The 25,034-nt window shown below is 26.5% G+C and overlaps 4 protein-coding genes across 6 annotated transcripts; 2 read left to right on the top strand and 2 right to left on the bottom strand.

Annotated features, from left to right (window-relative positions):
• Window positions 1–1,808: 1,808 nt before the first annotated feature.
• LOC128960270 (segmentation protein cap'n'collar-like) lies at window positions 1,809–5,704 on the top strand. The gene is made up of 5 exons (XM_054306342.1): window positions 1,809–2,107; window positions 2,690–2,915; window positions 3,041–3,429; window positions 4,433–5,168; window positions 5,313–5,704. Exons 1-5 carry the CDS (start codon window positions 2,018–2,020, stop codon window positions 5,702–5,704), a joined length of 1,833 nt encoding a protein of 610 aa, XP_054162317.1. The 5' UTR covers window positions 1,809–2,017.
• Window positions 5,705–11,022: 5,318 nt separating this feature from the next.
• On the bottom strand, window positions 11,023–13,148 carry LOC128959701 (GATOR complex protein NPRL2-like). Of its 2 annotated transcripts, XM_054305704.1 has the most exons (7): window positions 12,897–13,148; window positions 12,739–12,830; window positions 12,392–12,669; window positions 12,214–12,341; window positions 11,923–11,943; window positions 11,469–11,680; window positions 11,023–11,404 (listed from the first exon to the last, which is right to left on the bottom strand). In XM_054305704.1, the coding sequence occupies exons 1-7, from the start codon at window positions 13,092–13,094 to the stop codon at window positions 11,041–11,043; spliced, it is 1,293 nt and encodes a 430-aa protein (XP_054161679.1). In that variant the 5' UTR covers window positions 13,095–13,148; the 3' UTR covers window positions 11,023–11,040. The 2 variants fall into 2 exon arrangements, with proteins under 2 accessions (XP_054161679.1, XP_054161680.1); XM_054305705.1 differs by lacking the exon at window positions 11,923–11,943.
• Window positions 13,149–13,269: 121 nt separating this feature from the next.
• LOC128960506 (UV excision repair protein RAD23 homolog A-like) lies at window positions 13,270–14,951 on the top strand. Its single transcript, XM_054306607.1, has 4 exons — window positions 13,270–13,561; window positions 13,621–13,699; window positions 13,759–14,594; window positions 14,667–14,951. The coding sequence occupies exons 1-4, from the start codon at window positions 13,496–13,498 to the stop codon at window positions 14,775–14,777; spliced, it is 1,092 nt and encodes a 363-aa protein (XP_054162582.1). The 5' UTR covers window positions 13,270–13,495; the 3' UTR covers window positions 14,778–14,951.
• A 166-nt stretch (window positions 14,952–15,117) lies between these two features.
• LOC128960505 (transportin-1-like) lies at window positions 15,118–20,604 on the bottom strand. 2 transcript variants are annotated; one of them, XM_054306604.1, is made up of 15 exons: window positions 20,484–20,604; window positions 20,151–20,322; window positions 20,013–20,088; window positions 19,358–19,953; window positions 18,622–19,126; window positions 18,379–18,551; window positions 18,148–18,297; window positions 17,917–18,078; window positions 17,747–17,854; window positions 17,530–17,688; window positions 17,375–17,462; window positions 16,973–17,167; window positions 16,681–16,756; window positions 16,340–16,514; window positions 15,118–16,281 (listed from the first exon to the last, which is right to left on the bottom strand). In XM_054306604.1, the coding sequence occupies exons 2-15, from the start codon at window positions 20,253–20,255 to the stop codon at window positions 16,174–16,176; spliced, it is 2,676 nt and encodes an 891-aa protein (XP_054162579.1). In that variant the 5' UTR covers window positions 20,256–20,322; window positions 20,484–20,604; the 3' UTR covers window positions 15,118–16,173. The 2 variants fall into 2 exon arrangements, with proteins under 2 accessions (XP_054162579.1, XP_054162581.1); XM_054306606.1 differs by having other exon boundaries at window positions 20,508–20,604.
• Between the last annotated feature and the right edge of the window lie 4,430 nt (window positions 20,605–25,034).

Genomic DNA, 25,034 nt, shown 5'->3' with positions numbered 1-25,034 from the left:
TAAAAATATTTAATAGAATAAATGGTAAAACACACTAATATAGTAAAACTATATAATATATACAATACCGGTATATACAGTACAATACGATATGTTGTAGTTGTATGTAAAGTACTGTACTTTACATCAAATTATTAGTTTTGCTTTAATAGACTTTTCATTTTTGAAATATTACCCTAAAATACTGTGGTATATATCACTACTGTATACAATATATATATATAATTACTGTAATATGTAATAAATAAATTCACAGTAATCAAAATTAAATTATAAAATAGTTAAGTCAAGCTCTAAATTTTAAATTATAAAACCGTTAAAAGATATTATATTTTTTATTAAAAGCTTATAAATAGTTATTTATAAGTAATATTTAATCCAAATTTAGATGATATGGCATTTAAAATGGCATTTTAATGAATTTAATGAAATAAATTGCATAAAATAAAATGATAGTGTGTTTGTAATAGTAATACAGTATAACTTAATACATATTTAATATTAAACAATAAATTAGTAACTAATTATTAGTATAATATTTAATGCGTTAATGTGTTGTAGTCTCACGTTTATACAGTTCGGGTGTCCTAACAGTCCTAACGTCCCAACAGTGGATCCATTGTTGAGACAGAGAGCACCTCCATGTGAGCCAACCTTAACCAATGGTTATGAATAACTTCCGTCGATATGCGGAACGCGAAGAGAATCGCTATTTTTGAAGGATTGACATGTTTTGTAACATTACTTTCAAACCTATGTTTATATGCCTTCATTTAGCCGTTTATTATATGATTATATGAATGTACTGTATTTTATCGCACTGTTAGCTATTGTGCCCATAAATGCCTCAACTGCTCGTGTCTTTGAATTACATTAAGTGATGCAATGATTTTAAGTCATACCAATGCATATGAATTGCCATCACTTTCAATAAGATTGTCTTAAATTCACTCTTCATTTGAGTTTTCAATTTATTATAACTAATTTATAGTGTATTCAATAGTGTGAATGATTTTTGTTTAAATGGTTAACAAAATGTAATAAAAATTAATTGAATTGAAAAGTGACCCCAATTTAATTGATATTATTAATATTTTTTTTACTAATATGTATTATTGCCATTAAGACTTGATTACTTATAATGTAGTATATATATACTGTATTAAAATACATTATACACGTAGTTATACTGTATATTATAGTTTATTTTTTATATTCATAACATAATATCATAAATTTGTATTTTAATATTTTCTTCTAAAAAATATAAATTCTTATAAAATGTGATTTTTATTTATTGTTTTCGCATAATTCAAATGTTATGACGTTTTTCATATAAAGTGTATTTTATATAAAAGTATTTTTGACATAAAAATTGATATTTTGATATAAAATTGATTTCATATAAATAATTTGATTTGTGATTTGATTGGATGAAGATATACAGCTTTGTTATGTGATGTAAATGAAGGTAAAGTAAGGGAATAATTATGACAAGAATATACAGGTGTATAGTAGTTATAGTAATGTATTTTATAGTAATACAGGTATTGACATGTATTATATGTCTTAATAGTAGACACCATAAAATATGATACAAACATAAGTGTATGCATAGGACAGCACTTGTCTGATGTTTGTTTTAGTGCACGTTTTGGTTCCACCTTAAGACGGGACGGTTGGCCTATGTTTGTGCACTGCATGGGGCCTCTCCTCCCTCTCCGGAAGCGAGAGTCGTAACTAATTTCAATTGACTGATCGACAATATCTTATAACTTTAAGAAATTGGATAAATTGTTTTTAAGACAATACCTTAAACGTTGGTCTATGGCTTTCATACAAGTAGTTGACGTTTTGTTTAGTAATTGTTCATTTGTGTTGTGAATCTTCTTTGATAAGCATCTTTGACACCAAATTATATATTCAATTTGCTTAATAAATCAGACCTATCTTATTGACTATTATTATAAAGTGAATCATTATTTAATATTTTAAGGCAAATCATAATTTGCTAACAATGTGTTCACTGGCGACACAAAGTTCTTCATTATATGTGTTACCACACAATCAAAATCAGAATCAAATTCTATCCAGAATTACAAAAGCCGTAAGTCTTATCAAGTTTTAAATAAAGTTTTTAAATGTTTGTTTAGTTTTTATTAACTTCTACTATATTTCATATAATCATTTATCAATATATATATATATAGTCTAAACATTAAATAGTAAAATAGCATAATATTTAAAATATTAAAAACAAAGTTTGACTAATTCAATAAAATTATTAATGTTTAAAAAATATAAATAATATATTAATAGTCAACGTTATGTATTAGTAATGAATACAATTTATGTGTTTTTCTAAATTAAGTCGGCATTGCTTGCAATGACAACACTCGCATAAATGAGTGCTCCGGTAGCGGTCTGTATGTGTCTGTATGTGCTGTCTGTGCCTCACAAAGTTATACTCGCATTACATAATACCTAAGCCGTGTGTACATTATTATTGCATTTTTCTATTGCAAACTCTATGAACCCCTCAATACATATTTCATTAGTTAGGATATTGTATATAAATTAAAGAAACCCTAATTGAAAATTGAATAATAATAAGTTTATATTTGTAATAATTTTTTGCTTAACGCTTTAATTTATTGATTTGTATGCTTTAAATGTAATGCAATTATAGACAAACTCTGATATCTTATATACTGACGGTTGGCAGACCTCAGGATCACATATATACCCATCAAACATATCATCCCTATTGCCAGTCTCTGGTGACTCTCAAGACATCCATTCATCCATTTATTATGAATCAAATGGAAGTACTAATAATGGAGATAATCGTTTGGCGCCTATAGATCACAATGGCTATGAACTCAATACTATATATAATCCGTCCACTATTGTCGGTCAGTAATTATTTAATAATAATTAAGAGTTATATGATAAATGAAAATCTATAACAATTATATTTGAATAACTTGTATATAAATATTGAAAATGTAATACAAATGATTGAAATTATGTTAAACAGTTCCGTCGGGTATCGGTGCAGCTCTTATATCATCGATGGCAACCTTAGCCAATGGAAGTGAAGTGATGCCAGAAATGGCGTGTTCTGTAGCTTATGCTTCAGATATCAATGATATGGTTTATGTCAATAACGGTTCCACTCATATATCACCACAAAACGGGTCCGAATATATGGTAAACGAATATTTATCTGAAGAAGACATGCATTTAATAGAGATGTCAAACGTTGCGAACCAATCTGTATCTAATTATCACTTACCATCCCATCACTACAATCAACATCACAATCAAACTATGGTTACCAACAATAATGAAGATATTATGGATGCGAGCAGTGATTCTGCCGTTTCTTCCATGAGTTCTGAAAGGATTCAATCGCTTTCAGATAACGTAAGTATTCATTACTTATATTTCTATTTAACTTATTTTAACAAACAATAGTTTTTTTGAACCAAATTTGTCTAAAAAATTATTTAATCAAATAATAGTACATAAAAAGCTATTATTTAGTAATATTATAACATTTGCTTTTTGTGTATCGAGTTTTAAAATTATTATTCATATCACATTTAGTGTACTCTTTAATTTTATACGACATAAATGTATTTTTAATTTAATTTATACTTTTTTAAGTACAACTTATTTAATTAAACAAACAAATGATTTTTAAAAACAACAATTGTGTTTATATAACACACACACATATATATATATATATATATATATATATATATATATATATATATATATATATATATATATATATTGATATGAGTTTACAATTAATTTGCATATTAATCAATATCAGCAAAAATCACATATTAATAGTCATAATCATAATCTAATGTTATAAAAATTAATGAACATATCATGAAATATTTTTTTTGTATCAAATTTAATGGTTTGTTATTCTAATGTTAAAATATCTTAAGCTAAGAAATTAATCAATGAAAATATTATACCACATTCAATAACTTTTATATATTTTTTTATATACAGTTGTATATTTTTATTAAATTTTTAATAAAATCTATAATTGAATTATAAAAGTATTAATCGTATAAAATTACTTCATATAAAATGTATAGAACTGTATATTTTTATAAGTATTTATATATTTAATCTCTAGATATATTAATATAATCTTTATTTTTTTTATTAGTAATTACTCTACAGTTTTATTAATTTTATTTTGTCTTTCCGTTCCCTTACGGATCGGACACTTATTCTTATGTTTTTACAACTCTATATCTGTTAATACAACTAAACAAAACCGATAAAATAGTAATAAAATAGTGTTTGTGTTATAAGCAGCACATCCTAAATGACAGTGTGTCCGCCCAAACACTCAGATATTATATATTAAATGAATAAAATTAATGTCATTTTATAGGAATGGATAGACACGTGCTCTGAAACCTCGTCACATAACGGCGATCCCCATCACAGCGATTATAGTACACGTATGGCATCCAATGGCTATCGCATTCAATGTAATACTAATAGTGCACAAAAAAAGTATAAATTATTTGGTCGGAAGATTGAATGCAAAGAAGAACCATATGAAAGACCACTGGACGTAAACCAACACAACCAACAACAACAGCACAGTCATCCTCATCCCCATCAACTGAACAGTAATAACCCGACATATTCTGATGCTTTCACTAGTGGTTTGTCTGACAATTATGGTTACCAAGAGTTGTCACAACAAACTCAACAAAATCACAATTTATTAATAAATGGACAGCCAGTTTCATCTGTTATCCATAATCACGCTTATCATATATCGAATGTACATAACCCTGAGCTCAGTAGTATTGCTTCAGTGGCTAACATGGATGCCATGGCTGCTATTCACCAACAATGGCTTAACACAAAAAATAGTTTAAATAATGACAGCAATGGTAACAATAATCGTCAGCGAAAGTTAAGCTTAGAAAGTGATGGCTTTACCAGTGAAATGGATCAACAGCTCAATAGAGACGAGAAAAGGGCCAAAGCTTTGAAAATTCCGATCCCAACCCTTGATATCATTAATCTACCGATTGATGAATTCAATGAAAGATTAGCCAAATATGAGTTAAATGAGGCACAGCTTTCACTTATTAGAGATATTCGTAGACGAGGTATCACTTCATACCATTTGATTACATAACTGGCCTTTTCTTATATATTTATCTTTTATTTTATTCAATTTGTTCGTCTTTGCATTATTATTATTATTACTATTATTATAATTATATATTAATAAATATTGTAATAATTGATAGGTAAGAACAAAGTCGCCGCACAGAACTGTCGAAAACGCAAATTGGATCAAATACTGGGTCTTCAGCACGAAGTGGACAATATGTTTGTACAAAAACATTCATTAGAGTCACTTAATGACCAGCTTTTGATGTTACGAGATATGGCTCGTGAAAAGTATTCAAAACTCTATCACTTTATTCTGGAGGTATCGACTCCGCAACCATCACATTATGAATCATCTGTTCCACTCCCGGATTACCCGAACCGACAATACGAGCAAAATATGGATTCATTGGAAAGACACGAATCATTGATTGTCACTAATTGTGAAACCAATTCCGAGACAAAGAGTAACACAATAACTGAAATGCAAATCAATTTCCAAAATGAAAATATCGATAAAAATGTTTAGTTTTTTAAATTTATTGTTATATTTTTCACTTGTATTATATTTATGTTATATACAAATAAAATATCTAATAATAATTTAAAACGATTTATTTATAATTATATGTAACTATTATATTTTAATTAATATTTTTAACGTATAGAATACTGTAAATACTAATACAATATTATAGACTGTAATAATTGAGTTAAAGACAGGAATTGAGTTAAATATATCGTAAACTAATTCATCGGAAATACATATTAACATATATTTGTCTTTTCACTGTTTGCCTAACAAAGTGTCAGAAAATCTTTTAAATAAAACATTTGCTTAACATTTCTCTTTAGTTTTTATCTATAATTGAGTCCTTTTTCTATGAAAAACTATTCAAAGATTCAATGCATGCATAAGTGAGCGTCAATTCAAATGATATTTCAACGTTTTTTTTTTAAAAAAAACAATATTAAAATTAAGTACATTTCAAGTCAATTACCAATTATAGTAGCATTTATTTGAATGTATGTGTCGATTGTCTCATACAATTCATTGCAAACTCATTGACTAAAACATTACAAATATGTTAAAACATGTTTGTTTAAAATTTGTTATTATAAGCCTAAATTTAATTTAAATATTTTTTAACACACTTCAAGTACAATTGAATTTTATGTTTTATTTAATGTATTTATATTTAATAATTATTAAAAATTTACAAAACGTTAAACAGTTCTTTATTTTATTGATTTTATTTTTAATTCAATTTTAGAAAAAATGCTTTTTAATGATTACTTGCAATAACTAATGTTAAAAAGCTTTACGAGAAAATTGCTAAATTTTGTGGCCTATTATTTAACATAAATATTAAATAATTTAAAAGATAGTTTATAATTTAGTTTAGATTTTATCATTAAATAAATATATTTATAAAAATCAATTAATAAGAGAATTTGATTTTGACAGCAATTCTTATTTAATACACATTTATGACATCAAATTGTATTGCATTTTACGTTTATCTCATAAAAATTATTTCTGTTTTTATTCTGACGTTTATATCAAAGATATATAAAGAGATATTTAGTTTTTGTTACTTAAATAAAATTTCAAAATTGTTTTATTTGTTTTATTTATTAAATTTTATTATTTAGACATTTTGGCTATCTTTAATAAAAAATATTATTTAATAATCTACAAAATAATTTTTACAAAATAACTTTGTTTATAAGATTAAATTTTTATAAATTTAGAATAAAATGAGCCTGTAAATTTTAATATTTTATTTATTTTATATATAATAAATTGGCTATAAATAATAGTTTAACTTATTATAAATAGTTTATAAATTAATAAACTACATTGTATATATATGTGGAACTAATTAGTTATGTATATATTAAATATTTATAACAAATAATAATTGTTTATATATATAGCAAAATATTGCGGATAAATATATATTGAAAACAAATATTATTAGTGAGAGTCCACTTCAGTATATAATTTGATTGCATTTTACAAACACAACTCAGCATTATATTTGTATTGTTTATTTAATATTATAATATTGAATAAATTACTTAAACATAGAGAAAAATAAAACTGAAATAATTTTCAATTATTTAAAAATCTTTAGTACATTTAGTTCATACAATAAAATCATTTATAAAATAAAAGATTAAATATTGGAATTATATTGAGAAACAAACACAGATTTAAAACTAATAAATAATAATAATAATAATAATAATAATAATAATAATAATAATAATAATAATAATAATAATAATAATAATAATAATAATAATAATAATAATAATAATAATAATAATAATAATAATAATAATAATAATAATAATAATAATAATAATAATAATAATAATAATAATAATAATAATAATAATAATAATAATAATAATAATAATAATAATAATAATAATAATAATAATAATAATAATAATAATAATAATAATAATAATAATAATAATAATAATAATAATAATAATAATAATAATAATAATAATAATAATAATAATAATAATAATAATAATAATAATAATAATAATAATAATAATAATAATAATAATAATAATAATAATAATAATAATAATAATAATAATAATAATAATAATAATAATAATAATAATAATAATAATAATAATAATAATAATAATAATAATAATAATAATAATAATAATAATAATAATAATAATAATAATAAATTGATTGTTTTAGCTTTTAAGTTAACTTCTTGATATTATAAATGACTTTTTTTCTATTAATGTTTTGTTAACAAAACTGTATATTAATGTAAAATTTATAGTTTAAAATTTATAAAATATTATTATAATTATATCATATAAATTAGATATTAATGCAAATAAGGGGCAAATAAAGATTAGACTAAATTTTTTTTTTTTTTTGACTATAATGTTACTCAAAAATTTGTACATAATTTTGATCTCTCTCTCTCTCTCTCTCTCTCTCTCTCTCTCTCTCTCTTTCGTCCGTGGCTCAATGGTGTAATGAACTAAGACGTCGGCTGTTTGCACTTGTTGCCTGAGAAACAACATAGAGGTACGACGTCCAGGGATCGATTCCCTGGTGAGCCACTGTTGTTTATTGCCATTTCAAATATTAAGTAACAGCTAGTTTGGGCACAAAGAATCGTCCCCTTACCAAGCTGACTTACTGTTTGTAGGTACTCCTCTAACTATGCTTATGAGTGCTATACGCATGCTATGGGTAATAATACAAAAAAAGGGGACAGGGTCTCCAAAAAGTGTACCATACATACTATGTGACGTGCACTATAAATCCTGATCCTTCTCTCTCTCTCTCTCTCTCTCTCTCTCTCTCTCTCTMTCTCTCTCTCTCTCTCTCTCTCTCTCTCTCTCTCTCTCTCTCTCTCTCTCTCTCTCTCTCTCTCTCTCTCTCTCTCTCTCTCTCTCTCTCTCTGACTCTCTTTTTAAAAAGTGTTTAAAACATTGACATAAAACTGTATAATAAGTACATAATAAGCATAGCATCACAAGTATTGATGCCTATGATCTCTAAACACATATATATAGTCAATCAACTGAACGCACATCACATAAGATAACAACTTTATCGGTGTTTTGTAAATAAAATGCTTTTATTGAATTCATACGTTGTTTGAATGGATTGATGTCGGGGTAAGTCATCTGATACATAGCATTTCAATTCAGTAAAATATTGAAAATTTAATTATAATTAAGTTTTAATTAATCTAGGTATAACATTTTTTAATTAAAATATGTAATTTAAATCTAAGATGAACTATATTTTTAATAAACTTATTGTTATTAGTAGAATATTATTTTAATATAATAATAATAAATTATACTGTAGATATTAATTTTTTATATATATTTATAAATTTAATGCTAATTATTTTTTATCTTAATATTATAACAATCGAGTGAGTAATTAGATAAAAATAAGCTAATTACTTAACTATATAAATTTCGTTGATATAAATTTTATTAAAAATATTTAACTTAAAATTTAAAAATAAATTATTTGTTAATAAAGATTAATTTTATTTTAATTAGAGTACGATTTAATTTATTGGGATTTTTAAAGGAATTTTCTCACGAACCCATCTATGATCAGAAATTTTGAAATTGTTGTTTAAAAAACAATAAAAGTCGACAAAAACTGCTGAACCCCTGATTAACAGATATGTACTGTAGTTGTAATTCATTAGATATAAGAATAAATGTCCGATCAGTAAGTGAAATGACAGTCAAAGAAAATTAATAAACAGTAATACAAAATAACAGGAATTTAAAACTTATAAATAAATCCATTTCCAGTAAATATCAATTAAAATAATTTTTTTTTTTATAAAAAAAACATTATGTCTAGTATCAAAACACTGTAATTATGATTATGAATAGTATTATAATATTAAATTTTTTAATACAAAATAATCATTTTTATAATAGAAAATATGAAAATTTTAAAAATTAATAAAAAATTATTATAAATTTATAGAGATATGATATAGACATATCTTGAACAGAGAGGTTAAATAAAATATACAGTACTATGCATTTTATTTGTAATTTATTTTATACGATTAGTACTTTTATAATTTAATTATATATTTTTTAATATAAAAAAATAATAAAAATATACTATAGTATAGTATATTAATATAAATAATCAAATATATTATAATATTTTCATAATAATTTTGATAACCGTAAGTCTGAATTAATGCATAAGATTTTAAGTTAACAAAAAAATTGTCGCAAAAGAGGCGAACATAAAGTCGCAAATCTCTCTCAAAAGAGTCATTGAATGAGATAAGCATTTTGTTATATCTATATATTTATATATATATATTTATATATATATATATATATATCAGGGTTAAGTAATGGGGAATTAAGAGTAAAGGCATTTATACCGCTTTAAACAAATCTTTTATGATTATATCCCAGAATTTTTGCAAAATTATAAATAAGTTGTACTAAAAATGACAAGAAATTGGTCACAAAATTTCGGAGTCTGATAATTAAAATATAAAAATAAAATTTACTAATAGTATTTAATACATTAATATTTTTATTAATTATTTTATATTTAAAACTATTATTTTTTTATTTTTCGTTCGAATAGTTAAGAATTTGTTGTGAATTTAGTGAGTGTTAAAATTAAATGAGAATTTCTTGCCATTTAAATGAAAATTTATTGGATTTTTTTCACTGCCTTTCGATTTTTTAATATGCAATAAAAGTCTAAACTACACTCTATTCAATACCCCATAGAATCGAAAACTTTGCTTAACCCTCATATAATTTATAAGACAATATACTGTAAATTTATAGATACATAAAAATAAAGACACTTCTATATCGTATATTTTGACATATCCTCTATTTTTTTATTAATACAGCTTTTATAAGAAATATAGATTCAAAAAACTCAACAATATTTTATAAAAAAAACAATTACTTACTTTAACATTACGGCAATGTTTTATAGTATATATAATTTATATTTAAAACTTACAAATTCAATAAGATATCCACAACAACAAAATGATTTGATAGCATATGAATCATAAAATGAGCAAACATTTAAAAATATAATTTATCTGATATTCCCACATCTTATACCAATAATTAATAAAAAAAATTATATTAATAATGCAATTATAGTAATACCGGTAATTAAATTCAACATTTTTATTTATACATTATATTTGCTATAAGATTTTAACTGTAGGTATGCATTAAATGATTATAAATTATATAATCTCTTATTAATTATTTTTTAAATTGTATAAAAACAGTTAAAGTCAATAAAATAATTAATGAATGACACAATCATTTCCAACAAACAACAATTGCCGGATGTTTTTCAACTCTTTCTTCGAGATCGTTATAACTTTTAAGTTCTTTACAACAGATTTCATCGTAAGAATGGTTTCCATCAAAGAACCGATAGAGACCTCTTTGGTTTTCAACTGAATGTGGTTTTGGAGCCAAAAATATTGGATACTTTTGGATTCTTCGTATAAAACCTTTCATTAAACCAAATTTAATGAGCATTTTCTCGTCGATTCCATTCATTGATGGATTAAACCGAATGCAGAGATCTTTGACAGTCATTCCAGGACTCATATGACAGTAAAGTTGAAATATTAACCGAAATGTGGGTAAAGGTTGTGATTCGGCTTTACTAACATATCTATTAAATATAATATAATATATAAAAACAATTACCAGTTATTTGTATAAATAGTTGTCAAAACCTAATGCACTCGTCTTGAAGATGAACGTCTTCGGCTAAACTGACCAAAAGAGGTGTCGTTATATAAACATTAGAATATTGAAAGATTGGTATTAGAGTAATGAGTCCGTAATATATCATGTTTTGAACGCAAGCCTTAACTAAACTCATTTCAACGTCCGCTTCCATTGCTATTCGGGATATGTGTCGGAAACCATCGATATAGGGAAGGATCTGTTGTGTGAACCAAACTATTTGTATTAAAAATCATAGTAAAGACTGTATATCTAATTATAATTGATTAGAGCACTCATATGATTAGGTATATTACAAAATTTAGCTCAAAATTACTTTAATCGCTTAAATTCTATAAAAAGCAATTTGTTATTAATTATATTATAATAATAAATGAATTTATCAGAAAATAGTGAAAAATTATAGGCAGTGGTAAAGTGGGGGCATTTAAACACCTATACCTTTATAATTATATAATCCAACTGAAAGGCAATCAAAGATAAAATACATGATTAGTATGTAATAAATTGTAACAGAGCTGTGATATATCGGATTTATTTAACTATTTTTAAAATAATTATTTCTATAGTTTGCAAATAACAAATTCATTACCGATATCTCATAGTCTGTATAATAATAATAATAATAATAATAATTAATATACAATTATTGTAAAATTATATATAAATATAATTTAACTAAACATAACTTATAATTAATATCTGTATTTAATAAAAATAATAATAGAAAACCTGTTGTGTTGTGAGATCCCATTGATTTGGTATAATAGGAAAGAGAAGGACAGGTACGTGATAATCCTGTACCTCAAGAGGGTCGGGTTGGACACGAGCCACCTTCAGGTTAATTGTTGTCGACTTTGCTGTCATTTAACAAATGGTTAAAAATTATTTACATTTAAGTAATACTTACAGACTGACAGCGAACAAACTCGGTTTGAGTTTAGCTGATCCTTGATTTGAGACAATATAACCGGTAGTTTTGATTTTTCGCTTTCATCCGAAAGAAAAGACGACTCCAACTCCAAGTGAATCAAATAGTTGGCTAACTTTCGGACAATTGGTTCATATTGTGTGGTTCGGAGGGAAGCGTTGCAAACAAAGCATACATTAAATATGAGTCGATTTCTCGGGTATTTCGAGTCATTGATTCCAATGGGAAATCCAATTATCTTTAGTCCCAAAGCATTGCTTTAGTTATAAAATAAAAGACTTTTGAGTCATATATCGGACCGAAAGACCAAAAGTGTCATCACTTACACTGTTATTAGTTTTCCTTGTAATTCATTCTTCGGAATCAAATAAACATTTAAAGAATCAAAACTTTCTTTAGAGACATAGTCTTCAGGTATCTGTTAATATAAGAGATAATAAAGACTTGAAACGTGTAGTCAAACAATAATAAAGTGATGTCAAACTTGATATATAATTTTGGGACCAAATGTGTGATGAAATTGGCAGAAGAAGATGCATTTGATGAGACTTTCGCGTTGGTGTCCATGTCTTACATGAAACCAATTGTTTGATGCAATCCTTTGAATGTTTTCAAGACTTTCATTTAAATCACTGATCGATGAATTGGTATTAATATTAGAGTTAGTCTTCATATTAATCATTGTCTCAAAAGTTGTCAAACATTTAAATCCCTATTTGTTTGCATTGAATATGCAATCAATGAATCAAAAACATCATTACATTAATGTTTTACAGATTATATGTTATGTTATTAATAGATATCAATGAATGGGTTGACAGGGGTTTCAATTGACGTCAACAAAGTGTCACTTGATTTGTGACAATGTATTAACTGATTGACGTAATTGTTGGACGCATTAGACATGTCTTCTATGTTATGAACCATAAGTGCAACTCATTGTCAGTAATCAGTGATTGCATTGATTTGATTATCGGATCCGTTTGAGTGACAATTGAGTCGACTATTGCATGACTTGCACTTCACAACAGCACACTCTTCACCAATTGATACCACATTTGTCATCAATTATTGACAACCAAAATGTTAATAACGCTAAAGACTTTACAACAACAGACCTTTAAGATAGAGATCGACCCAAACTCGACGGTAATGTTATCACCATTTGATCTATTGGTCACTCATTAATATTGATATTATTATTATAGGTTAAAGAGTTAAAGCAAAAGATTGAGACAGAGAGAGGAAGTGATTACAACAGCGAGTGGCAAAAACTCATTTATGCCGGTTTGTGACCAACTATTGTGATGATGGCGTCAAATGATAACATTATCTTTAATTTTAAGGCAAAATCTTGAGCGATGAAACTCAACTGAAAGACTATGAAATGGACGAAAAGAAATTTGTTGTTGTGATGATCACAAAACCTAAAGCAGCCAACACTCCGACCACTCCTACAAGCGAATCAAGTGTTGCACCAAAACAGTCGACCACAACTACAACCCCTTCTTCTACTGAAAATCCAACTCCAGGTGAGACAACAACATCAACGACAAAGACAACATCTGAAGGTTCAATTGAAACGCCATCCACAACGGCTGCTTCATCGACACCTTCAGCATCGACAGCAACCATAGGACCTATTGATGCCGAGTCTAACATTGTTTTAGGTGAAGATTATGAAAAAATGGTGAAACAAATTATGGAAATGGGTTACACTAAAGAAGAGGTGGAAAGAGCATTGAGAGCCAGCTTTAATAATCCCGATCGAGCCGTTGAATACCTTGTAACCGGACTGCCACCTGAAGTTGTCGAGAGTCAGGTCAGCCATGAGTCACCCAATGAGGGTTCGGGTACAGGTAGCGGAGGATCAGATGAAAATCCATTGGGTTTTTTGCGGACTCAACCACAGTTCCAACAGATGCGACAAGTGATACAACAAAACCCTCAACTGCTCAATGCTGTTATGCAACAGATCGGCCAAAACAATCCACAACTCCTTCAACTCATTACACAAAATCAGGAGGCATTTGTTCGTATGCTTAATGAACCGGCTGCTGGTGCGCCACCCTCTACTCCAGCACAGGGAGGTGCTGCTGCACCACCCAATGCTCCATCAAACTTAACTGATCTAATTGGTACAGCACAGGTGACGCAACAGGACAAGGAGGCCATTGAACGGGTAAATAACTTTAAAAGTAATATTAATAATAATATAAAAACGTTTATTTTGTCTGTAATTTTGAATCGATAGCTAAAAGCGTTGGGATTTCCCGAATATCTTGTAGTTCAGGCGTACTTCGCGTGCGATAAGAACGAGAATATGGCCGCAAATTTCCTTCTCGCCCAAGGATTCGATGATTAATATGTTTATAAAATGTTAAGACATTATTGTCTTAATTATCGTTTTCTTGTTTAAAAACAAAGCTTTTTTAAACAAAATTTTTGTCACTAAATATATAGAAAAATGCCTTTAATTTCTTAAATCTAATATCAATAATAAGTTTCTTAAATTCTATTCTATTCATTGATTATTTATTTATATTACTAACATAACTTAATTTGGGTGAAACCAGTAATTTAATTATTTTTTATTATTATTACTAGTCTTTGATTCAAATTCTGTATTATTGTTTGAATATGAAATGCAAATAACAAATGATATATACAGTTGAGTCAATTTTTAAAAAAGTATTTCGTTATATTTTGTGTGAATATAATTTAGATATTTATTAAACAATCATTCAGTCATACAATATATACAAAGTGTGGCCCCACTTAAGGATTACAATCTAAGATCACATTGAATGGCACAGTTAGTTCAATTGATGTACAATTTGTAATAAACCAAAAATATACGTTAAATGGTTGTCAATCACAACAAATAAGTCCTATGAAAATAATCGATAAACTAATTAAAAGTTTGCTAAACCTGAGTTGTGAATGGAGTAGAGCTTTAAAAAAAATGAAAACAATGTTATATAACAAACAAATAAAACAAATGCAAAAATGAGCAAAAAATGTGTCACAATTAGGTAAATAATTATACTATTGAGCTATAATTATATGGAAAGTAAACCAATAAATTATATGGCAATAACTGAATGTAAATTATGAATGCATTTGAAGCATATATTGATATAAAATAAAATCAGAAACAACTCAAGTATTCATTGGGAGATCATTGTTGTATAGGGAAAGGCACTTAACGTTTAGTTTAGGATTTGATGCCATAAAAGGGGGCAAATTTATAGACTCAACCATTCATTTGTTCCGATATTAACCACCAATTCAACTCTCATCACTATTTCATTAAAATCTATGTCTAAATTACTTTTAATTTTATATATACTTTAAAAATAAAGGCAATGAGTGAAGAAATGGTTTATATTATCGAACAATACGTTATTTTTAAATAAATAAATTTTTAGTTACTTAAGTCAATCAAAATTTCATGCAATTTGTTACCTATAATTGTATTCATTAAAATTATTTTACCGTAAGATAATTAATGGACAATTCATTTCTAGACTAGTACTAGTCATTTACAGTTAGAAGCGTGTAATTAAAAAGTCAAATACATCAGTGTTGAAAATAACAATAAATACTAATATTAGATATTAGGTAATCATCAATATATTGTTTTTTAAATGAGTGTTTCATTGATTGCTGCCTAAAGTCTGTAAATTGGTTAACACTTTAAATACCAAACAAGTTCTGGCATTCGTTCAATTATTCATTAATTTGTTTTGTGATTATATTTAGACGCCATAATTAACTGCGAGTCTCTCCTTCAAAACAACGGGAAATTGTTCAGAAAATCGGTTCCAACTGTCGTCTCCCACTTGATTTTTAAAGCCATGAAGTATCTGAAAATAATCAATTAATTTAATAAACTTTTCATTCAACTACCGGTAAATTTCAAACCTCATGAAACATTTGCTTGAGGTCTGGTTTGGGACTATTCCAGGAGGCGATGGCATCACAAAAGAAAATAAAGTCATTGACAACACCTCCCGGATTCACTCCAATCATTCCACATATTCCTCTAAATGCTGAATCTTTTTCTTCATTGTCACGAATATTACGCAATGAGGAACACCTACCGGTAATCAAATAATTACAAATAAGATAAACTAAATTTATGTTATGTTAATGTAAAACAATAATTTTATAATAATTGAAAAGACGATAACTTGACAGTGAAAATAACATTATAGTAAATAATATAAAATAAATGAGTAAACAGATGGTGAAATCATACAGACCAGGGTCGTATAAACTGTTGTAACATTGGGGCCACTTCTTCGGCACAAACCAAACCCAATCGACCAATTGTTATGGCTATCAATCATTTGTGGACATACGTACCCATTGATTGGCCATTTTTATTATTATTTTTTAAAATAAATTTATATAAAAGACAAACGAAAGCCACGAAAAAATGAAATGAAAAAAGAAATAAATTAATTAAACAATAAACACATATAATAAACAATAAAAATAAAGTGTGCAAAAAGCTATTAAACAATATACATGAAATGTGTACTTATGTCTAACCTGTATTTTCAAGTAAAGTTTTAGGAGTTCCCGGTTGATTTATAATTGTAATTAATTGAGATAAAACCATTGGTACGTAAGGTTTCATATCAGCGTTCAATTTGACAGCAATTTCTCCAATAGCCCAGGTAGCATTATTGCACACTGAGATATATTCTGGCTTCAAATTTTGACCCAATATTGGCAAAAATTCACCTAATTATTAATAAATATATTTTATAATCATAATAATCTAATAACTGTTTTGTATTTTAAAATTATATCTTAATTTATAATTAAGCAAATCAGCCAGTACGAATACTTGAGTCACATAAATTAATTCAATTATATATTACTATTATCATCATTACTTTTAATTAAAACATAATAAATAAAATATTTAAATTACTAAAAATATAATACCAATAAAAGGGTTGACGTGTTGAAAGCAAGCCTTTGTCAGATCACCCAATAGAGCAAATGAACTCTGGCGTACTTCAGGCATCGGATCCTACCATCAAATATAAGCAATTGTATAGTAAGCTTGAAAATGGGTCAAATCATATACACATACATACCTGCATACATTGGTACAAAAGTTGCATTATATTACTTGACATAACTAAAGACTCTATGTGTCCATTAAGACCTTCTGCCAAACCACTTAACAAATCTAAAGCAACTATCATAAAGTCTTTATTTGGTGGTTCAAATTGATCCGGATGACTGGCATTTGCCTGTAAATATAAACAGCGATATTATCTAAAAAACAATTAAAATCAAGTAATTTAATACCAAATTTAAATTTAATGTTTGTTCGACAAGAGAAAGACAACGTCTAAAGACAGGTTCACAATAAGGAAGAAAACCCGATTGAAGTGCTGTGGCCACAGATGAGAGACACTATAATTAAATCATTTTAAAATTATTTGGAAACAAAAAATCATTTATAAATCTCTATAAACCTCTAAAAGTGGAAATAAATCTTTATCATCGTCTTTGAGCAAATTCCACTTCTGAATCAATGGAGGCATTAAGAGATTAATATATTCTTGTTTATTCAAATGATGTCCAACTGAGTCGGCAAGAGTACCGATAGCATCGTATAATATTAATAAATTTTTGTGCTAATTATACAACAAAAAAAATACATTATTAAAATAAGTAATAAAATTTCAAATCTTTCAAACCATTACCTGATATTTGCTAAATGCAAAGACTAGTGTTTGAAGAATAAATTCCAAGTACGGGACTAACTCAGTACACGCCTCCTCTTCAAGAGTAGCGAATGCACTGCAAGCCGCCTCTTGGACTCGTTTATTGGCGTCTAATACTCTCTTTAATAACTATGGTATTCATAATAACATAAGACATCTTTTTCAGTATTTACTCTAAACATATCAAATACAATGTACAACAAACCAAACCTCTGTCATTAAAGGCTTAAGAAAGCGGTCGTGTTGTTGTTGGACAACCCAATGGGAATATCGGCTTAACGTCCAACATGTGATCGATCGGACTAATGCTTTCTTTTCCGAGAGAGAACTAATTAAATATGGAATCAATTCTGATAAATGAGGAATCATTCCTGTCATACACCCTGTCATCACAAACAACAATAAATTCAATTATAATAAAAACAAAGACTAATCAATTGACAACTCAAATACCCTCAGCAATAGCTCCCAAAGCAAGTACTGCCGACTCTTTGACGACCCAATCCTGATGGAAGAGTGTTTCCTTTAGAATTGGCAAAACTACGGGTAAGAGTTCATCGTGGAAAACATTGGCCAACACGTCAAGAGCAGCCGCAGAACACTTGCGAAGATTCCAATCGGATAATGAATTATCATCGCTATCATCATCTGATTCGTCTTCGCTATTTTCCTCTTCATTATCTTCCATATGTCTTTGTGCATGAGTTCTAGATCTATGAAAACGAGGCTTTATGTCCTCTTCTTTATCGGGAATCATTTCATCTTCTTCTATATCGCCTTTGAGTAAAATTATGTCAATTTCTGAATATTTCATTCGTCTCATTAGTATTGGAATCAATCGCGACAAATGTCCTGAAAGTACTTCTTTACAAATGGGTTGTTCTGCGAGTGACAGCCAGAATTCACACGCCTCAAGAGCCACATTCTCGTCCTGGTCTTGGGTTCGCATTAACATATACTACAATATGTTCAGACATTCATTTAGTTAAATACTTGTTTCAAAAAATTCTTTCATTGATTATATTTTAGTTTAACTGATAGTCAATGAAATGGGTTTAAATGATTTTTAATTTCCTTTCCATGTCTGAACCAATGGCTAATTATATGTAACCAAAGGTGCGATTAAGGAAAGGGTGGTTCTGTTTATAGCTTTAAACGTAATTCTAATAAATAGTGATAATAAGTATACCTCAATAATATTGTGAATGTGAGGAATAAGTCGATCCATCCTAACTTCCAGAAGCATGACTAGTGCTCGACAAACATTTCGACGAACTTCTGGATCTTCATCGGTGGCCAAATGAAATAAATTCTCAATGAATGAGTCGATGTGTAACATCAATGCTTGAGTCCGACTCATAATGAATTGGTTGACACAAGCGATAGCATGTGATCTGATTTTATTACTATTATGCGTAAAGAATTGTAAAAACTTTGGTATTAGTATATTAAGCGGTCGATCGAGAACATCGCTGTCCAACACTTCCGACGAATCCTCACATATCTTCTGGAGCGCACCAAACGCTCCCTCACAACAACTATAATCATTTGAGTCAAGCATTTGGACCAATCGGGGTAACAAATTGGGCCAATTCACTAGTTCTCCCTTCGATGCTATAGTAGTGATCAGAATACCGACTGTTGCCCTAATCAGTGGTGACGGATCGCCCACACTCTCTAAACATTCACTTTTAATAAATTCAGTCACTTCTGCGGGAAATTGATGTAAGTGTGCCCTCACATTGTTCTTCAATATGAGACCACTTAGTGAACGCGTCGGTTCATCTGATAGACAGTCAATAAATAACTAATATATCTGTCGTAACCATCAATGTATGTCTTACCTTCAGTTTTCAATTTTGTCAAAACAAATATGAGATAATTGTTAAAATCGGGAAATTTGTTTAATTCTTCTAATTTCTATATAAATATAATTATTATTAATTATTATCATAACATTGTTATCGATGTCAATGTCAGACCTGTTGAACAGTACGTTGTGTTTGAGTGTCAGGTGATTGTGATTCACGAAGAAGTTGTAGTATTTGTTGTAAACCGTCGTGTCTTGGAGTCCACGCCATCACCATTGCGGACAATCACCACTCGTGTCAACACTTTGTTTATGATTTTTAATGATTCAATCAATGCCTTACACTATATATTCATATAAATAATTTAATTTAAATATAATTAACACATAATTGGCTTAAAATTAGATCTAAAATCAATCAAATGTTAGTAAAAATGTGTGAAAACATGATTTAGTGGGCAATCGATAGCTTAGTAATGGAGTCAATGCTATGAATATACAGTACTCTATGATTGAAGAAAAGTCATACAATTGACACACTATTTGTCTATACATTGTATACAATGGTATACATTGACAGCCAAACTGAGTCACTGAGTCTTTCTCTACAGTTTTAGACAACAAATCATACCATTTGTTTGCCTCACATTTGGTACTATTTATGTTAACCATAACTACAATACAAGTAAATACCGGCCAAACATACAATACATTACTTTATTTTCAATTACAGTAACTAACTATTGGTTTATATATTATTTTGGCTCCAGTTTTAAACTTTGTTTTAATCAACATTTCAATATATTTAATAATTTATAATAATTTTTACCTGTTTTTTGTATTAATAGTTGTAATTAATTCCAAACAGATTTTGTTTAAATAAATATTTTCATTATATTTTATAACTTTATATCAACTAAATTTTAAATGCTTTAATTATTTAACTAAAACACAAATACAATAATAATTATTATAATTTATATATAAGTTAAATGTAATACATTATATATACTGTATTTTATATTGTGCTTTCAAATTGTTTGTGACATTAATTAAAAAGTTTCGATATTTAATATTTTCAAAATTAACAAAAGTATATATCACATATATAAATTATTATGTAATGTATTTGAATTTTATATGATTAATAAATCCTAATATAATAAACTATAATAAAATGTTGGATAATACTTTATAAATAAAATTTTATTTTTAATTATAAAATTAGGTTATTATAAATATCAATAAACATAAGCATTTTAAAATGTCAAAACAATTTGAAAATATTAAACATTTATTAATATGTGTAGTGCTTTATTATATAGTATATAACATCCAATTAATTGTATATAATTAAAAAAAATAATTTAACAATAAAAATTTAAGTAATTAACAATCAATTTTTTAAAGTTATTATTAGTTAATAGCATAACCGATAATATTATATATAATTTATATATGTTTTTAATTATAACCATTAATAGCACAAATGATTGGAAGCATAAGGCATAGCGTGAAATGTACTAATATTTTACTGTAATCTTCACTATACTATATATACTGTACATTAAACTGATAATCATTTTAATTCAAATTAATTTTATTTTAATATAATTTTTTCAGATTACAATATCCTCTAAATTTTATTAACAATATATGGCAAACATTTCAATACTGACAACAATTTGTGGATCTGTTATAATAACTGTGAAATAATGTTATCGAGAGTTTAAAAGAGCTGCGGATTGTAATCATTGACCAATTGTTTGTCACATTAACAACAAAAATTGGATTCAATTGTAAATTTTAAATTAAATTTATCGTTAATCTAAAATAAAATTATAATTATTTAAATGTATTTAACTAATTATCAACAAATGGACTAAAGTTATATATATATATACTGTATATCAGTTACTTTCAATTTGTGGGCACATTTTATGGTATGTTTTAACGGGCATTTGTATTATAACATTAAAAATTAAATAATATTTTAGCATCATATACATTATCGGTACATATATAATAATATATAGTAATTAACAAATATTAATAATTATAATATGGCAGTCATTTAAATATCATTATTTGTGCTAAAATGTTATTTTATTGATAAATTCTGTAGACTTTTAAATAATAATAACAATAATAATGTATTTATTTGTTTATAAAAATGCTTTTAAATAAGCGTACATTTATTTAGGTTGCTTGAAGTTGTGTTAACCTTTTATAATAAATGCATACAATTATAGCAATAAAATAGATAAACAATTTATCAAAAGAAAATTATTCATCATTTATACTGAAATTTTGCATTTACCAAACATATATCAGTTATAATATAATAGTTATAAATAGTTTAATTTACTGTTACTTTTCAACAATAATTATTTACCAAAGAAAATACTTTTAATCCCATAACTAATGGAATTATATAACATTATTGAATAAAATTGTTTTACAAAACAAGTCTCAAAAATTACTATTGCTATCAATAAAAGAAAAGCAGCAAATTTTAAATATAAATATAAGTGATCAAGGCAATTTTAATTTGACACCATCTTTGGGAAAATAATAATAGATTTAAATTTGTTAAATATGTTTAATAAAGTTTGTTTGTTCATAAAAAATTTGCTACTATTCTTATAATGATATTTTTAGTGTATAAATGTAGGTATTTATCAATAATTATTTAATCTATATTAAAGTTTTGATAGATATTTGCATTTTTGTGAAAACATTGAGCTCAAAGTCAGACCTCAAACCCAGACATTTATAGCAACAATTTTTTCAACATTTGGTAAAATATAACTCATTGATTATTATAATAAAATCAAACTTCTTGAAATTTTAATTTTTGTTATATAATAATTACATTTAAATAACATTTCATAACATTTTTGAATGCAATTATTGCATACATTTGAATATCTTTAGATATAAAGTTGTGATTTAGATATCACTTTTAAAATCAATTTAGGATATCAATGAAAAAACGGCTGACAATTGACAGTTTACATGGCTTTCAATCTAATTACAGTATATTTTCATACAACAAATCAATAGTCCTTCACCTGACTGGTGATGAACTGTTCCTCAACTAAATGGCAGTTAATATAATGTCAATTAACAAATTTTAATAAATTTTATAATATAATTATATATTATATACGTTGATAATAATAATAATAATACTATAGTATTATGTTATATAATAATATCATAATAATAATGATTACGTTAAGAGGGAAACGGATAATCGGGAAGTCATAGTAAAAACAATCGTTAATTACAAGTAATTCAAGTGATTGTTAACCGATGGCCAATAATCAAAGGACAGAACACGAGCTCTTCTCTCGGAAAGGATTTGCTTTCTGTGAATGAAAGCCAACCAACAGATAGTCGTCGTTCTCGTGATCCGAGATGTACTTCTGCACAGACAGACAGACAGACATTCAATCAATTAATTTGTGGTCAGAAATATAACAAGTGGTCATACCTTCAAGTCTTCAATAGCCGTCGACACATTCATGCGTTTCATTTGTGACTCTTTGCGCAACTGCTCGACCACTCGTCGCTGTTGTTGAAGAGTTGACATCTCGAGGAAGTGTCGACTGCTGTCACTAACGCTGAGGGTATCTATCGATTCAATACATTAACAGTTAATCATTATCTATGATTGAGTCCAATGAGTCAAACATACGTATGTGTGATATATTTACTGATTAGTTGATCTCAAGAAGTAATCAATCAATCATTCAATGGGTCATCACTTGATCCGTCAAAATGGATACCAAATAAACACAACAATTACGTCATCACAACAATATATGATCCGTTCATATATTATGTTACGTCTTATTCATATATATTGTTATATTTTATTAATATTTTACATTAAAGCTAATTAAATGGTATTTCGTTAATAATATAAATTTTATTACAAATATTTTTTTAGGTATAATAATAAAACATAATTATAAAGTATAATAAGTTAATACACTATACCAGTGATTGTCATAATTTAATTACACAAATAAACTATTATAATACAAATAAAACTACTAATTAATTACTGTTATATACAGTATATTACACATTGTTTGATAGAATTTTTCAAAGTTATTATAAAAATGATATAATACTGTATAATATATATGCTTTTATCAAAAATCTATTACAAATAGCATTTAATAGGACTTAATATACAGTATTACTGTACAAGTGGTATAAAAATTTTTATATGATATATACAATATATTTAAATATATTAATTGCATATATTTATTGAATAACATTTTATTATAATGATCTCAATTATTGAATTTAACTTATATTAAAAGTAGTTTAAAATTAATATAAAGCAATATAAAACCAGCTGAGAATGCTTTAAAAGCATTTCCACACGAATTCCTTAACTTAAAAAGGAAAAAAAATTTTAAAAAATAAAAAAACAAGTTGAGAATGCTTCAAAAGCATTCTCATACGATCTCCTTAACTTAAAAAAGAAAAAAAACAAAAAAAAATCAAAAAAAATTTTGTAGCTGAGCCTGGATTCGAACCTATGTCCTCGTGGGACAGACAGACAGACGGACAGACTTTTAGAATGCATATACGTATTCCTTTCAGGAATTCGTGAATATAATAATACAATAAAATTAATTATAATCGATTGTCAAACTCTTATAATTATAATATTATAAAATTATTACACCAGAAGACAGCATTGATTTTAATAATAACATTGATTTAATATTAAAGTCTAAAATAAATACTTTGTTTTTTATTTTTTCTCTACAACAAAGAATTATAATTTACATGTAATATATCATATGAAATATTTATATTATTTGTAAATATAATTTTAAGATGATATACTTTATCACAATCAAAGATAAGTTACAATAATTTATTTGATATATATTACTAATTATATAAATTGCTTATTGCATTGGTTTACTCAAAAATCAAATATGTTTGATATAATTTATACAATGTATATAATTTATAAATATAATAAAAAAAAACAATTTATCTTTTGAATCATAACTCTATT

This window comes from Oppia nitens, unplaced genomic scaffold (assembly GCF_028296485.1).
Source record: "Oppia nitens isolate AA-2021 unplaced genomic scaffold, nextdenovo-longstitch-racon4-pilon3 scaffold4_pilon_pilon_pilon, whole genome shotgun sequence".
Lineage (NCBI taxonomy): Eukaryota > Metazoa > Arthropoda > Arachnida > Sarcoptiformes > Oppiidae > Oppia > Oppia nitens.
Note: the sequence above shows the minus strand (reverse complement) of the source record. Positions and strands in the feature narration are given on the sequence as shown.